The 14,086-nt window shown below is 47.3% G+C and overlaps 1 protein-coding gene across 9 annotated transcripts in view; it reads left to right on the top strand.

Moving 5' to 3' along the window:
• The window catches only part of LOC118653718 (G-protein coupled receptor-associated sorting protein 2-like), a 32,684-nt gene extending 20,406 nt beyond the window's left edge, over positions 1-12,278 (top strand). For 3 of the 9 annotated variants that reach the window (XM_036304424.1, XM_036304423.1, XM_036304422.1), the window contains 3 exons: positions 8,351-8,420; positions 8,743-8,820; positions 9,106-12,278. In XM_036304424.1, the coding sequence (XP_036160317.1) occupies positions 9,432-11,936 (2,505 nt within the window). In that variant the 5' untranslated portion in view covers positions 8,351-8,420; positions 8,743-8,820; positions 9,106-9,431 and the 3' untranslated portion in view covers positions 11,937-12,278. Of the gene's footprint in view, positions 1-7,006; positions 7,544-7,612; positions 7,850-8,044; positions 8,421-8,742; positions 8,821-9,105 lie in introns of those variants that run through there. The other 6 variants (XM_036304419.1, XM_036304421.1, XM_036304418.1 and 3 more) reach the window with 6 other exon arrangements.
• The last annotated feature ends 1,808 nt before the right edge of the window (positions 12,279-14,086 follow it).

The following is a 14,086-nucleotide window of genomic DNA, read 5'->3' as shown; positions in this document are numbered from 1 at the left end:
TTAAAGTATAAGAGCAGGGCCCTGACCAGGTGGCTAAGTCAGTTGGAGCATAGTCCCGTACACCAGAAGGCTGTGGGTTCAATTCAAGATTAGGCCACATACATAGGTTTCAGGTTTATCCCCAGTCGGGACACATATGGGAGGCAGCAGATTGATGTTTTTCTCTCACATTGATGTCTCTTTTTCTCTCTCTCTTTTCCCTTCCTCTCTCTAAAATCAATAAAATCGTATTCTTGGATGAAGATTAAATAAATAGAGCATAAAAACTTTATTTTTATACTTTATTTAAATAGGTTGTGGAATGGATAAAGTGGAGTCATTCAAGGACTCAGTTATCTACATTACCCAGGGTTTTCTGAGAACTTCATAGTGAGGGTGGCCTCATTCATTATCCAGTTGTTTTCCTAGTAGCTGTGTCATACAGCTGGCAATGTCTTTGTGCAAGATGGATGTCTTTTGAAATAGATACCTGGGCAATCAAAAGCTTAATGTCAGGTACTTAGACTAAAGAAATTTAAGTATCAGAGGCTAGTCAGGTTTACACAACTGCTAGTAGAGATAACGGGGAGTGGAACAATGTATATTGCAGTCAGACTGGAATCCATTTTTAGGAAGAACTAAATATTATATTAATTAGCAGTCAGACAGCCATAAATCAGTAGCATCCTATTTCAATCTTTACTTTGCTCTCTGGATTTTAAAGATGACATTTCACCTATCTGGTATCTTATATAATAAAAGCCTAATATGCTAAGTGTCTGGTCGACTGGTCGGCCGTTCAATCAAAGCATAATATGCTAATGATATGCTAAGGCCACTCAACCACTCACTATGACATGTACTGACCGCCAAGGGGCAGTCGACCGGTTAACCAGGCGCTATGACGTGCACTGACCACCAGGGGGCAGATGCTCTGACTAGTAGGTTAGCTTGCTGCTGGGGCTGGCCGATCAGGACTGACCGAGATGGGCCCTTGGAGCCCTCCTGTGGTCCCTTCCCAGCTGGCCAACCTCCCGAATCCCTCCCAGCCCCAATCATACACCAGTGGGTTCCCTCGGCCTGGCCTGCACCCTCTCACAATCCAGGACCCCTCGGGGGATGTCGGAGAGCCAGTTTCGGCCTGATCCCACAAGCCAGGATGAGAGACCCCACTGGTGCACAAATTCATGTACCAGGCCTCTAGTATACACATAAAGAGCTTAAAATAGGACTTTCCTCAGTTCAATAAATGTTAATTGGCATATTGTGCCTGTGTTAGCATAGGCAGCTAGGAGTTAACAAAAGAAAACGGAGCTAGATTGGCTGGGCCTAGCTGAGTCTGGAAGTTATACTTATGAGACATAGGTCTGGAAGTTACAGCTTCAGACTCCCCAGAGGATCGCTGAATCCTGCCAAGGGGATTACAGCTCTCTGTACCTCCCTTCCCACCTGTAGGGAGGACAGACCAACTTTCCAATCTCCCAAGGGGACCACTTGTCCATTCCCTCATGACACAGGGGTAGGTCCTTCTACTGAGGCATGTGCAGTAGAAACCAAGATGATGCAGGGATGGGCCTTCTACTTTGAGACATGTGCAGTAAGAGCCAAGATGTTCACCATAAAGGGGCAGAGTCTAGCCTGGAAAACGTGGGAATAAAGACAGGAGGACCCAACACAAGCCTGTGAAGAGCCAGGCAAGAAATTGGTTAGTTTAAAAGAAAAGCCTTTCCAAGAGCATACAATGGAGTCAAGACAGTGTCTTCAATAAATGGTGTTGGGAAAATTGAACAGATACATCCAAAAAAATGAAACTAGACCACCAACTTACACCATACACAAGGATAAACTCAAAGAGGATAAAGGACTTAAATGTAGGACAGGAAACCATAAAAATCTTAGAAGAAACCATAGGCAGCAATATTGCAGACATCTTTCATAGCAATGTGTTTACAGATACATCTAGGACAAAGGAAACTCAGGAGAAAATAAACAAACAGGACTACATTACAATAAAAAATTTCTACACAGCAAAAGAAACCATCAATAAAATGAAAAGGGAGCCCGCTGCATGGGAGAAAATATTTGGCAATGATATATCTCATAAGGAATTAATTTCCAAAATATATAGGGAACTCATATAATTAAACAAAAGGTAGACAAACAATCCAATTCTAAAAATGGGCAAAGGACCTAAATAGACACTTCTCCAAAGTGGACATACAGAAGGCCAAAGACATATGAAAAAATTCTCAGACACTGATCATCCGAGAGATGTACATCAAAATGACAATGAGGTACTATCTCACACCTGTTGGAATGGCTGTCATCAACAAATCAACAAATGACAAGTGTTGGTAAAGATGTGGAGAAAAGGGAACCCTAATTACTGTGGTGGGAATGCAGACTGATGCAGCCACTGTGGAAAACAGTATGGAGTTTCCTCAAAAAATTAAAAAATTAACTCCCATTTGACCCAGTAATCCCACTTCTAGGAATATATCCCAAGAAATCAGAAACACCAATCAGAAAGAATATATGCACCCCCATGTTCATAGCAGCACAATTTACAGTAGGTAAGATTTGGAAACAGCCCAAGTGCCCATCATCAGATGAGTGGATAAAAAAACAAACAAACAAAAAACACCTGTGATACATTTACACAATGGAATACTATGCAACTCTATAAAAGAAAGAACTCTTACCACTTGCAAACAGCATGGAAGGACCTGGAGAGTATTATGCTAACCAAAATAAACCAGTCAGAGAAAGATAAGAACCACATGATCTCACTCATATGTGAAGTCTAATGAACAAAATAAACTAATGAATAAAATAGAACCAGAGACATAGAAGCATGGGACAAACTGAGGAATTTCAGAGAGAAGGTGGGGGTGGGAGGGAAGTGATGAACCAGGGAACTTATATGCATATATGCATAACCCATGGACACAGACAATAGAGTGGTGAAGGCCTGGAGGGGCGGGTAAGGGGTGGAAGGGGGAAAAAAACACAAACAAAGAGGACATCTGTAATACTTTCAACAATAAAGATAATTTTTTTTAAAAAATGAAAAGAGCCCTGACCGGTTTGGCTCAGTGGATAGAGCGTCGGCCTGCGGACTGAAGGATCCCAGGTTCGATTCCAGTCAAGGGCATGTACCTTAGTTGCGGGCACATCCCCAGTGGGGGGTGTGCAGGAGGCAGCTGATCGATGTTTCTAACTCTCTATCCCTCTCCCTTCCTCTCTGTGAAAAATCAATAAAATATATTTTAAAAAATAAAATAAAATAAAATAAATAAAAAGAAAAGCCCTCTCCTAAGCCTGAGGTAATATAATCAAAGCCTAACAAAGGCCCCTCTTGGTAGCACATGTTTGCCACTTCCGTCGCCTATTTGGGTGAGTTCTCTCTCCATAGTAGCTGCAAGGCTCCCAGCACAGGTTTGGTGCAGTAGCACAGCACCAGCTGGAGCACAGCAGGGAGCAGAGACTAAGCTAGCTGCATGGAGATAGAGACTGAGCTGGACTAAGCTTTGGCATGGTCTTACATGAACTATGAAAGCCTTGCATGCCCTGCTGATACCGGGTAATGGCATAACATCTCTGGATTCTGGCCCTTTTTCTGGGCTTGGTGAAGACAATGCTTGGCTTCTTACACAGCTGGACGGAGCTAAGTCACCTGATAGTAGATGAGACATTGGGCACTTAGGGACAGTCCTTTGTGTTTGCTCCAGCTCCAATAAATCTTACCGCTACACCTCATCCTTCCATGCGTGGGTCCCCAAAATGCTTTTCTCTTGATTCCCTGGAAGAGCCTTATTTTCCACCAGCAACACCTATTCCAGTGATGGCGAACCTTTTGAGCTTGGCATGTCAGCATTTTGAAAAACCCTAACTTAACTCTGGTGCCGTGTCACATATAGAAATTTTTTTATATTTGCAACCATAATAAAACAAAGACTTATATTTTTGATACTTATTTTATATATTTAAATGCCATTTAACAAAGAAAAATCAACCAAAAAAATGAGTTCATGTGTCACCTCTGACACACGTGTCATAGGTTCGCCATCACTGAGTCCTATTCTATCAACGAATTGAGAACAAGTTACACAAAAAAATATTTCAGTCTCACAGTAAAGTCAACCTTTTGCAGATCCACTCCCCTGTCAATAAATATCTTGGAATCAATATTCCAGCACCTTGAGAATTACCAGATACCTTATGCTGGCATGATTGTAAACTTTTTATTAGGAAATTAAATAATATAGAAACCACAAGTGAATGTAAGCTCCATAAGAACTGGAAATTCTTTTTTTGTTGTTGTTGTTTACACTGCATCCCTAGTGCCTAGAACAAAGTCTGTACTCAATATATACTTGTTGAATGAATGAAAGACACAAGTAGCTTTAAGAAAGAGAAGGAGCAGTTTAGAGTCAAAGAGATTCACACACACCCACAGATCCAAGCAGTAGTCATGTCACTGGAAAAGACCAGGACCAAGGCGGTCTGCCCTGCACAGTTTGGAATGTGTGGGTTCTTCACTTTGTGCAGGAAGGATTTCACAAGACAAGTCCAGGTGATTTTGAGAGTACATTTATTAAAGCTGGGGACAGTGAGACAAAGGAAGGGCTCCAAATAGAAGAGGCAAGATCACAGCAACAGGAGTAAGCCTAGGTAGAACTGATTTTTGGCTCACTGAAAAGTTAGGCAAAAGGAGAGCCCTTTGAGACAGGTTCAGGGGGTTAGCCCAGGAAAAGCTACCACTGCCTGCTGCTCCCCTGGTTACTCTTAGAGCAGCGGTTCTCAACCTGTGGGTCGCGACCCCTTTGGGGGTCGAACGACCCTTTCACAGGGGTCGCCTAAGACCATCGGAAAACACATATATAATTACATATTGTTTTTGTGATTAATCACTATACTTTAATTATGTTCAATTTGTAACAATGAAAATATATCCTGCATATCAGATACTTACATTATGATTCATAACAGTAGCAAAATTACAGTTATGAAGTAGCAACGAAAATAATTTTATGGTTGGGGGTCACCACAACATGAGGAACTGTATTAAAGGGTCGTGGCATTAGGAAGGTTGAGAACCACTGCTCTAGAGAGAGCATACACTGGGTCCTTTGTCTTAATGGCTTTTATCTGTTTTCTAAAGGGGGGAATTTTAAGGGAGGTTTCAGGGGAGGATCTCAAGAGAATAGTCTTCAGCTTTCCAAGTGTGTCCTTTAATATGCTGATTTGTCAAAATGAGTCTATAGAGGGGTCAGGGTCATTCTCTGGTCAGTTTCACCTTCAAAGAATGTCACTGAAGAGGGACCAGGACCTAGGTGGGTCTGCCCCTGCACCTTCTGTAATGTGTAAACCACTTGCTAAGTGTCCTTGGTTAGGGAAGATAAGACCTGGTGATTTAGTATCTGGCTGTAAATTGCTTGGCCAATTAACTATGTCTCAGTTTCCCTATTCCACTTGCCAAGGAATTTTCCTTGCTTCTTACTAACCTGCTTCACTCAGATTCCCTTTTTCAAGCCTGGTATTCACCCAACAGAGTATACTGTGGAACAAAGAAACAAAAATCCACAATTCAGCTAACGCCATTTAAACTGTATAGTAAAAGTGGCTGTCCTCTGATAATTGGCATCCATTATCTCCAGATTCTGGGGCTGCCTGCATTCCTTGACCCCTGGCTTCCTTTCATCTTTAAAACTAGTAATGGCCTGTCAGCATGTCCAATCTTTGTCATGCCACTTCACTGTAACACTGATTCTTCTACCTGGCTCTTCCACATTTAAAGTACCTTTGAGATTACATTGGCCAGGATAATGCAGCATATCCATAATCTTTAAATTCAGCTGATTAGCAATCTTAATTCTCCTTTGCCATTTAACATCACACTTTTATAGGTTTGGGAGAATTAGACATGGACATGCTTGAGGGACCTTCATACAACCTACTGCAGTGAGGGGTGCCATTTAATTCGGTTTTCAAAAGGGGATCAGTGCCAGCAGGTTTGTGTTCAACCAGAGTGTGCTTAACCATGATTGCACTGTTTGGATGTGGCACAAAAAGGAGGGGCTCAAGACTAGAGGAAAGATGTAGGGGTGAAGGAATGGCCAGGTTTCTGCCTTGGGAATTGGGTGCATGCATGCGAGAGCCTTATCCAAAGAATAACTGGGCAAACTAGACAGGTGTATATGGGAAGTGGCTGAGATCCAAGCTGGTTCTAATCCCTGACACATTTCCACAATGCCAAAGATTATGATAGCTTGGATGTGACTGCAAGAGAAGACTTGACAGACAGAACCAGAGGAAGAGGAACCAGGCCCTGCCCTACCTGTTGCTTGATACTTGGCTATGGGGCTACAGGCAGGGAAGATTGCATGGCCAGCGTGGGTCCTGGCAGGGAAGGGAACTCTTGGGCAACTGTGGGGACCGCAAAATGGCAACACGTATAATCATTTCGAATGAGAGAAAAAGCAGTGTGACAGAAAGAATGACTCTGGGCGCAGAGCACTGGACTGTTTGCCAGGGTTAGAGGTCTAGATCTGCTCTCCTATAGAAGAGGAACAAGTGGTGAGGCCTCCATGTCAGCCCCCTCCCACCTTCCTCCCCTCTCCTGGACTGTGAACAATAAAAGAAACATTTGGGGCCACCCCAGGATGTCTGGGGTGGTCTGGCCTTGGCTCTCCTCCCCCCACCCCTCCTCACAGCCCGCAGTCCGCACAGCCCCTCCTCTCCCATCGCATCTGGAAGGATGGCTGGTGGGATGGAGGAGGGGGCGGTGGGCAGACAGAGCTGTCTGGGGACGCACAGACCAAGGGCGCTTTGTATCCTTCCGCTGTTGCGTCCAGCGCAGCACCGATGGACCTCCCTCCCCATCCGCCCCCCAGGCCCCCGCCCGCCCGCCGACCCCCTGATTGTAGCGCCAGGAACGGCCCTGCAGTGGGGGTGGTCGCCAGGCAGGGGCCGCGCTGGTGCCCGGAGGCGGGCTGGCGCTAAGCCGCCCCTCGGGCTGGGTCTGGTCTGGCCCGGACCCCGGCCGGCCCCGCCCCCTCGGGTCGGAACTACGGTGGGCCTGGGGGGCGTCGAGCCCATTCGTGCTGTATCCCTCCGCCCCCTTCCCGACACCCTCGCTGCCAGCGCTTCTGTCGCAGCCTGCGCAGCCCCTGCCGGTTTGGTGCAGCGGCGCGGGGGCGGGACGCCTCTTTGCAGTTCCGCGCTCACGGGAGGCGGTGGGATCTGCGTGAGCAGCTCTGAGAGGCGGGGAGGACGACCACCGGGCCCCGAGCCTGGAAAGGCAAGTGGGGGGCGCGGGGCGGCCCCACTCCCACCCGCTTACAGCCCGCGCCGCGACCCTGGCATCCTGGCGAGGAGGAGGCGAGCCGGGCTGTCGGAGCCGGTCCCCGAGAGCGGAGCGCAGCGCCGGGGACCCCGGCGAGGAGGCGGCGCGGGCCGGCCCAAGGCGCAGGGGCCGGAGGGGCTCCCGGGCGTCTGCGGAGGCGAAGCACGCGCGCTGCTCCCCAGCCGGCTCTCCCGGCGCCCGCGCCCCGCCTTCGAGGTGTCTGTGCTGGGAGAGGGCTGAGGGGAGGTGCTGGGGAGAAATGGCGGAGCGGGAGCGGGAGCGGGAGCGGGGCCGGGGGTGGGGGCGCCGGGGCGATGGCGATGGCGATGGCTACTCAGGGCCGTGATTGTGGAAAGGGGCCTGTTGGGCCCTGCGTTCTGGGTGCTCTCCCTTCCCACAGGCGCCTCGTTGATGCCAAAGCCTCATGTTTGCGTGGTAGGTCCGGCGGTTTCAGGCTGCAGGGTGCATCTCTAGAGGAGCGGCTTGAGAAAGTTGGAGCAGGAAAATAGCCTGGATCTGGAGGTGTGTGGGGATGGGGATTGGTGGACAGCATTGACTGTATGCAGAATTGGGGGGTTCCCTGTGTACCAGCTTCTAGGTACTTCTCTTAACCTCCTCCCTTTATTTCAACCAAAAGTGGGCAGAAAAAGATGGGCTCAGAGGTGAGGGTGAGACAGATTCATAATTACAAGTGCCACTGCACAACCTGTTTTCTAGAATATGCGGGAGCCCTTCCCCCAATTTATGCTGCGCAAGGCAAAGGGATGTGGTGCACCTAGTGGTGAATCCTCAGAATTGGAGAAGGGAGCAATGGGAAGACTGTGACGTCAAGAAAATATGTCGTTATCTGGAATCCTGAAACAGAGAGACTGGATAAAAACGAGAGTATTCGACCAGGAAGACCCTAAATATTGAAAGACAAATAACCTGTGGACTTCCATCATTGGTGTTGGACTCCCATCAAGTGCTCAGTTGCTACCATGGTCTCCTGACTGTCTTATCTTTTTGTCTGTCTGTCCATAGGCTTGCTTTAAGGCTGGTCACTTTCTGCAAGGAAGGAAATAGAGGAAGAGATTGGCTCAGTTCTCTGCAGGTTGGTGCAAAGAGGGACATTGCAAGGGACAGTTACCGAGTAAGATTATGGCAGGTCTTTGTGATCCACCTCTCCTGCCCTGCCAGATTTGCACACTGTTACAGCCTCCCCTGTGCATTTCCTGCAGGAGATATTAGAAATATCTGGGTATGTGTTGGGTGTGAATGAGAGAAGACCTGGGGTCAAGAACCAGGAGACAGGAAACATTAGAAAAATTTGACCCTTAAACAGAAAGGGAGGTGTTTGCATTAGGCGTCAGGGTGTCTGCCTGTCAACTAAGCACTCAGAGTTCATTTTCTCTTGTATGTTTACTTGTCCATAGGACAGCCTGCTATCTGCTCTACAGCTGAATACCACTGGAACAGAGCAAGGGAGGGGATATTGCACCACATCAGAGCAGGTTAGTATGGGAGTGGAATAGTTGAGACTAACACAGGTCCAAAAGTGATTAGCATCTAGTCTGGGGGCTCCTTAGCTCCATTACCAACATACTTTCCCCACCAACCTCACACCTATTTTGTGGCAGGCCAAGTATGTGGCAGCTCTGGGGGAATGAGGGTGACAGATTTTCTAGTAGCCAAACAGCTCCACCAAGTATTCAAGGTTCAGTGTCTGTGTGTGAGTCTCCACTTGGAGTGACACAATTGGACGAGACTCAAAGCCCCATGCTGATCTCTCTCCTTAGATTCACCTCTAGTGGCAGCTCTGGTGGTGTTGGAATTGCTGCTGACCACCACCCTCAACGGCTCCGCCCCCACCTGGGAACCATCTGTTCTCCCCCAGCTTGGTTGTGCCTCTTCTGCACCCTGTCTATAATATTGGTTGTGGCTCGTCTTGGGAAGGAGGCTTATTGACTGCTGGACTGGTGATTGACTCTAACTCTTATTTCTAACTGTATCGTCTGAATCACCGAAGGATCAGAGTGTGAAGATAGAGACTGTGACACATCTGTGGTAGAGGCTCAGACTGTGCTACTGATATTTTAACTGTGTCTTTTCTGTAACGGGTACTATGACTGGGGCTGAGGTTGAACCTAGTGCCCAGGCCAAGCCTGAAAAGAAGGCTGGAGAAGAGGTTGGGGGTGGGACTGAGAGAGAGAATGATGTCCAGATGGTGGTCAGACCCAAGGTTAGGACCCAGACCCAGGCAATGCCTGGGGCAAGGCCCAAAACTGAGTCAAAGGCTATGAATGGGGCAAGACCCAAAACTGAGTCAAAGGCTATGAATGGGGCAAGGCCCAAAACTGAGTCCCAAGCAATGTCTGGGGCAAGACGCAAAACTGAACCACAGGCAGTGGTTGGGGCAAGGCCCAAAACTGAGGCCAGGGCAGTAGGCGGGGCACGTCCTAAAACTGAGGCCAAGGCAATCCCTGGGGCAAGGCCCAAGGATGAAGCCCAGGCTTGGGCTCAGGCTGAATTTGGAGCTGAAGCAATGTCCCAAACAGAGGGCATGCCCCAAACCAATGCAGCAGCTTGGCCACTGGTCAGTACTGAGTCTGGATCAGTTGCTAAACCCATAGCCCTATCTGTAGATAGGGAACTGGTAAATGTGGACCCTGAGACCTTTTCTGGCTCCCAGGGTCAGTCAGGAATTCAACCCTGGTTTGGATCAGGGGAGGAAACTAATATGGGGTCTTGGTGCTATCCCAGGCCCAGGGCCAGAGAGGAAGCGTCTAATGAATCTGGATTCTGGTCAGCAGATGAGACCTCTACGATGTCTTCTCTCTGGGCTGGAGAAGAGGCCACTATCAGATCATGGCCCAGGGAAGAGGCCAGTACCAGGTCCAGGCACAGGGCTAAACATCAGCCTAACCCCAGGTCTAGGCCCAGATCCAAGCAAGAACCCTATGTTGATTCCTGGTCTGGGTCTGAGGAGGAGTCTGGCAACCCATTCTGCTTGTGGCCTGGAGAAAATGCCAATAACTTGTTCAGACCCAGAGTCAGGGATGAGGCAAATGCTAAGTCCAAACCCAGGACAAAGAAAGAGGACTTTTTTGAATCTGAGTCTGAAGATGAGTACTATAATGAGTCTTGGTTTTTGCCTGAAGAGATCATTAATAGGTTCAGGCCCAGAGATAAGGAGGAGCCTAATACTGTCTTGAAGCCCAGGGCCCAGAAAGATAATAACAGTGATAGGGTCAAGCATGAGCCCAAGTTTGAGGAGGATGTCATCATTGGGTCCTGGTTCTGGGCAGAGAAAGAGGCTGGTGTGGAGGCTGGGGCTTCAGCCATCTGTGAGTCCATGCCAGGGGCTGAGGAGGGGGCCATTGGTGGATCCTTGTTCTGGACAGAGGAAAAGTCCAGTTTGGGGGCTGTGGCCAGAGAAGAGACCAGGCAGGAGTCTGAAGAAGAGGCCATATTTGGGTCCTGGTTCTGGGATAGGGATGAGGCTTGCTTTGACCTAAATCCTAATCCTGTGTACAGGGCTAGTTCCAGGTTCAGAGATTTAGCTGAAGAGGGAATTAATACAGCATCCAGGCCTCGAACCTGGGAAGAGGTCACTGTTGAATACAAATCTGGCCCTTACAGGATTGGCTTCCCATCCCCAAGCTCCTTTAGAATTCCCGAAGATGCATCCTCTGCATTCGCTGAACTGTTTGTGGGAAAGCCCAATGCGGAAGGGGAAGATGAGGAATCTTCCCCTCAGGCCGATCAGCTCACATTGGAGTGTGAACCCTCCTACCGGTCAGTCCGGGAAATTAGAGAGCATCTTAGGACCAGGGAGAGTGCGGAGCCTGAGAGTTGGTCTTGCAGCTGCATACAATGTGAACTTAAAATTGGTTCTGGAGAGTTTGAGGAACTCCTCCTGTTAATGGAAAAGGTTCGAGATCCTTTTATTCAGGAAATATATAAAATTGCAATGGGTACGAGAAGTGCTTCTCAGTTTACCCGAGATTTCATTCGGGATTCAGGTGTTGTCTCACTTATTGAAACATTGCTTGATTATCCCACCTCCCGAGTTAGGACAAGATTTTTGGAAAATATGATTCTCATGGCTCCACCTTATCCACATCTAAACATGATTGAAACATTCATATGTCAAGTGTGTGAGGAAACCTTTGCACAAGGCTTGGATTCCCCTGAGCAACTTCTTGGATTAAGGCTGCTTAGACACCTCACTATGACTAATGACTATCACACACTGGTTGCCAATTTTATGTCTGAGTTTCTTTCTCTGTTAGTCACAGGAGATGCAACAACAAAGTTTTATGTTCTGAAAATGCTGTTGAACATGTCTGAAAATCCTGTGGTGGCAAAAACTCTATTCAGTACCAAAGCTCTGTCGGTATTTGTGGGTCTCTTTACCTTACAAGAGTCACATGATAATATTCAAATTGTTATTAAAATGTTTCAGAATATCAATACTATTATGAGAAATGGAAAAGCAGCCTTAATTGATGATGATTTCAGTCCTGTGCCGTTTATGTCTGCATTCCACGAATTTGAGAAGCTAGCTAAGGCACTACAAACCCAAATAGACAATCAAAACGATCCTGATGGAGGACAACCAAACTAATAAGATTAACCATCTGTCTCATCAGCCTTGTGTTCCCAAAGAGCCCCGAGTAGTGCTTTGGTTTTCACCGTCTGGTTTTGTGTTGTAATTTATATTTTTAATGCTGATGTTAACTTTGTCCAGTTCTTGGCTTGAGCTGGATCATTTTCTGGATGCCAAATGAATATTAGAGCTGAAAACATATTTGTTGATATTTGTCTTGCTGTCCAGATTGCAGTATTTTTCAGTATTGAGCTTCCAATGAACTGAGTTGCCTATGTAAGCTACCCTGTTGTTTGTTGTTTAAACATATGGTTCTCTATTTGAGTCTGTGTTTTCAATAAAGTTCTGTGTGAAAATTGGCAGAAGTGATGCTTCTTCACTTTAAAACCCGGGTGCAGATACATTGTGCACACTTACAAACATACATAGAAGTATGACAAGCATATCCTCACTGGAAAATTCCACTTCTGGAGTTTAGGAAAGAGATTACTGTGTGGGCTGTGGTACTTGAGGAATGTTTCAGAGAAGAGAAACCCCCTTAAATTGGTCACTGAAGCATAGGATAAGAAGTGACCAGTGGTAGTATATAATTTAAAAATCAGTTTTAGTAATGTAGATATATCCTGTCTGCCTGGAATAGGTAAGACAAGTTTATTGAGGGATGATACACTTGGAGTGAGGTCAGTTTGGAAAGCTAAGGCAGCCAAATCTACATATTTTATAACTCAAATTACAGGTGTAGTTTCAGTGCCATGGAAAGAATGAATGGGGGCCGGTGGGTGTGGCTCAGTGGTTGAGCGTCAGCCCATGAACCAGGAGGTCACAGTTCAATTCTCGGTCAGGGCACATGCCTGGATTGTAGGCTCGATTCTCAATGTGGGGCATGCAGGAGGTAGCCGATCAATGATTCTGATCATTGATGTTTCTATCTCTCACCCTCTCCCTTCTCTGAAATCAATAAAAATATATGAACAACAAGAATGAATGGGTAAGATAGCAAATGAACTGGAGTCAGGAGTAAGATTTTCTTTGTGATACTAGTCCAAGGAAAGTATTAACACGTTAAGCGCCCAAACTGTTTTTGTCTTCCGGACAGAAAGTAGTGTCAGTCACTGGTGACTGACTGGACACTTAACGTGTTAAGGAAATACCATGCATCTTTCAAAAATGATCTATTGCCATGAAATGACACTGATGCTTTTACGTCTGGTGAAATAGAGAATACCATCATCTATGGCAGCGGTCGCCAACCTTTCAGACCTCATGGACCACTAAATTCATAATTTTAAATCCTGCAGACCACTAATAAGATTTTTTTAAAAAGATAAATACATTTATAAAATGATCAGAGAATTTCCATTTTATTAATATGAAATGCACCTATCTATATATATAAAGCCCTAATATGCAAATAGACCAAACGGCAGAACAACCGTTGGCTATGACGTGTGCTGACCACCGGGGGGGCGCACGGGACATGGCAGGCATTGGCTGTGGCAGGATGGTGGAGCAGGTGAGTGGGGGCATTAGACCAATATGGGGCACTGGTCGCTGTCATCAGGGCAAGCCTCTGGTGGTCACTGAAAATTTTTTTGCTCCCATACACCGCGATCCCACCAGGCACTCGCACCTGCTGCCTGCGCTGGCCCCACTAGCACCCAGCACTGTCAGCAGGTGTGAGCAGCAGCTGCTGGCCCTGATCACCCCTTAGAGCTTCTCCACCTCCCCCCGCTCCTGAGGGACAATTGGGGCTGGCAGCTACCACTCACACCCGCTGCTGCGCTGGAGCCACCTCTCGCACCCACTGCTGGCGCCGGCCCCACTCACACAGCTGGCGCCTGAACCCCCGCTCGCACCCACTGACGGCACTGACCCCACTTGCATCCACTGCTGGCTGTCAGCAGGTGTGAGTGGGGCCGGCATCGTCAGTGTTTGGGAATGGCAGCGGTGGGACTGGGAAGAGGGGACCAGAGAGCCACAACAGGGGTTGGGGGCTGGTAGGGGTTTGGAGGACGGGCCAAGACCCGCCCCTGTGTCCACCACAGCCTCGCAGCCCACAGTTCCTTTCAAGGTGCACAAATTCGTGCACTGGGCCCTAGTTTAATATAACAACATTATAAATACTTATTTAATTGTATCAAAATCTTCAAAGGTTGTTTACTTGTAAC

Source organism: Myotis myotis, unplaced genomic scaffold, assembly GCF_014108235.1.
Source record: "Myotis myotis isolate mMyoMyo1 unplaced genomic scaffold, mMyoMyo1.p scaffold_m19_p_4, whole genome shotgun sequence".
Lineage (NCBI taxonomy): Eukaryota > Metazoa > Chordata > Mammalia > Chiroptera > Vespertilionidae > Myotis > Myotis myotis.
This window is presented reverse-complemented; position numbering and strand designations above follow the sequence as displayed.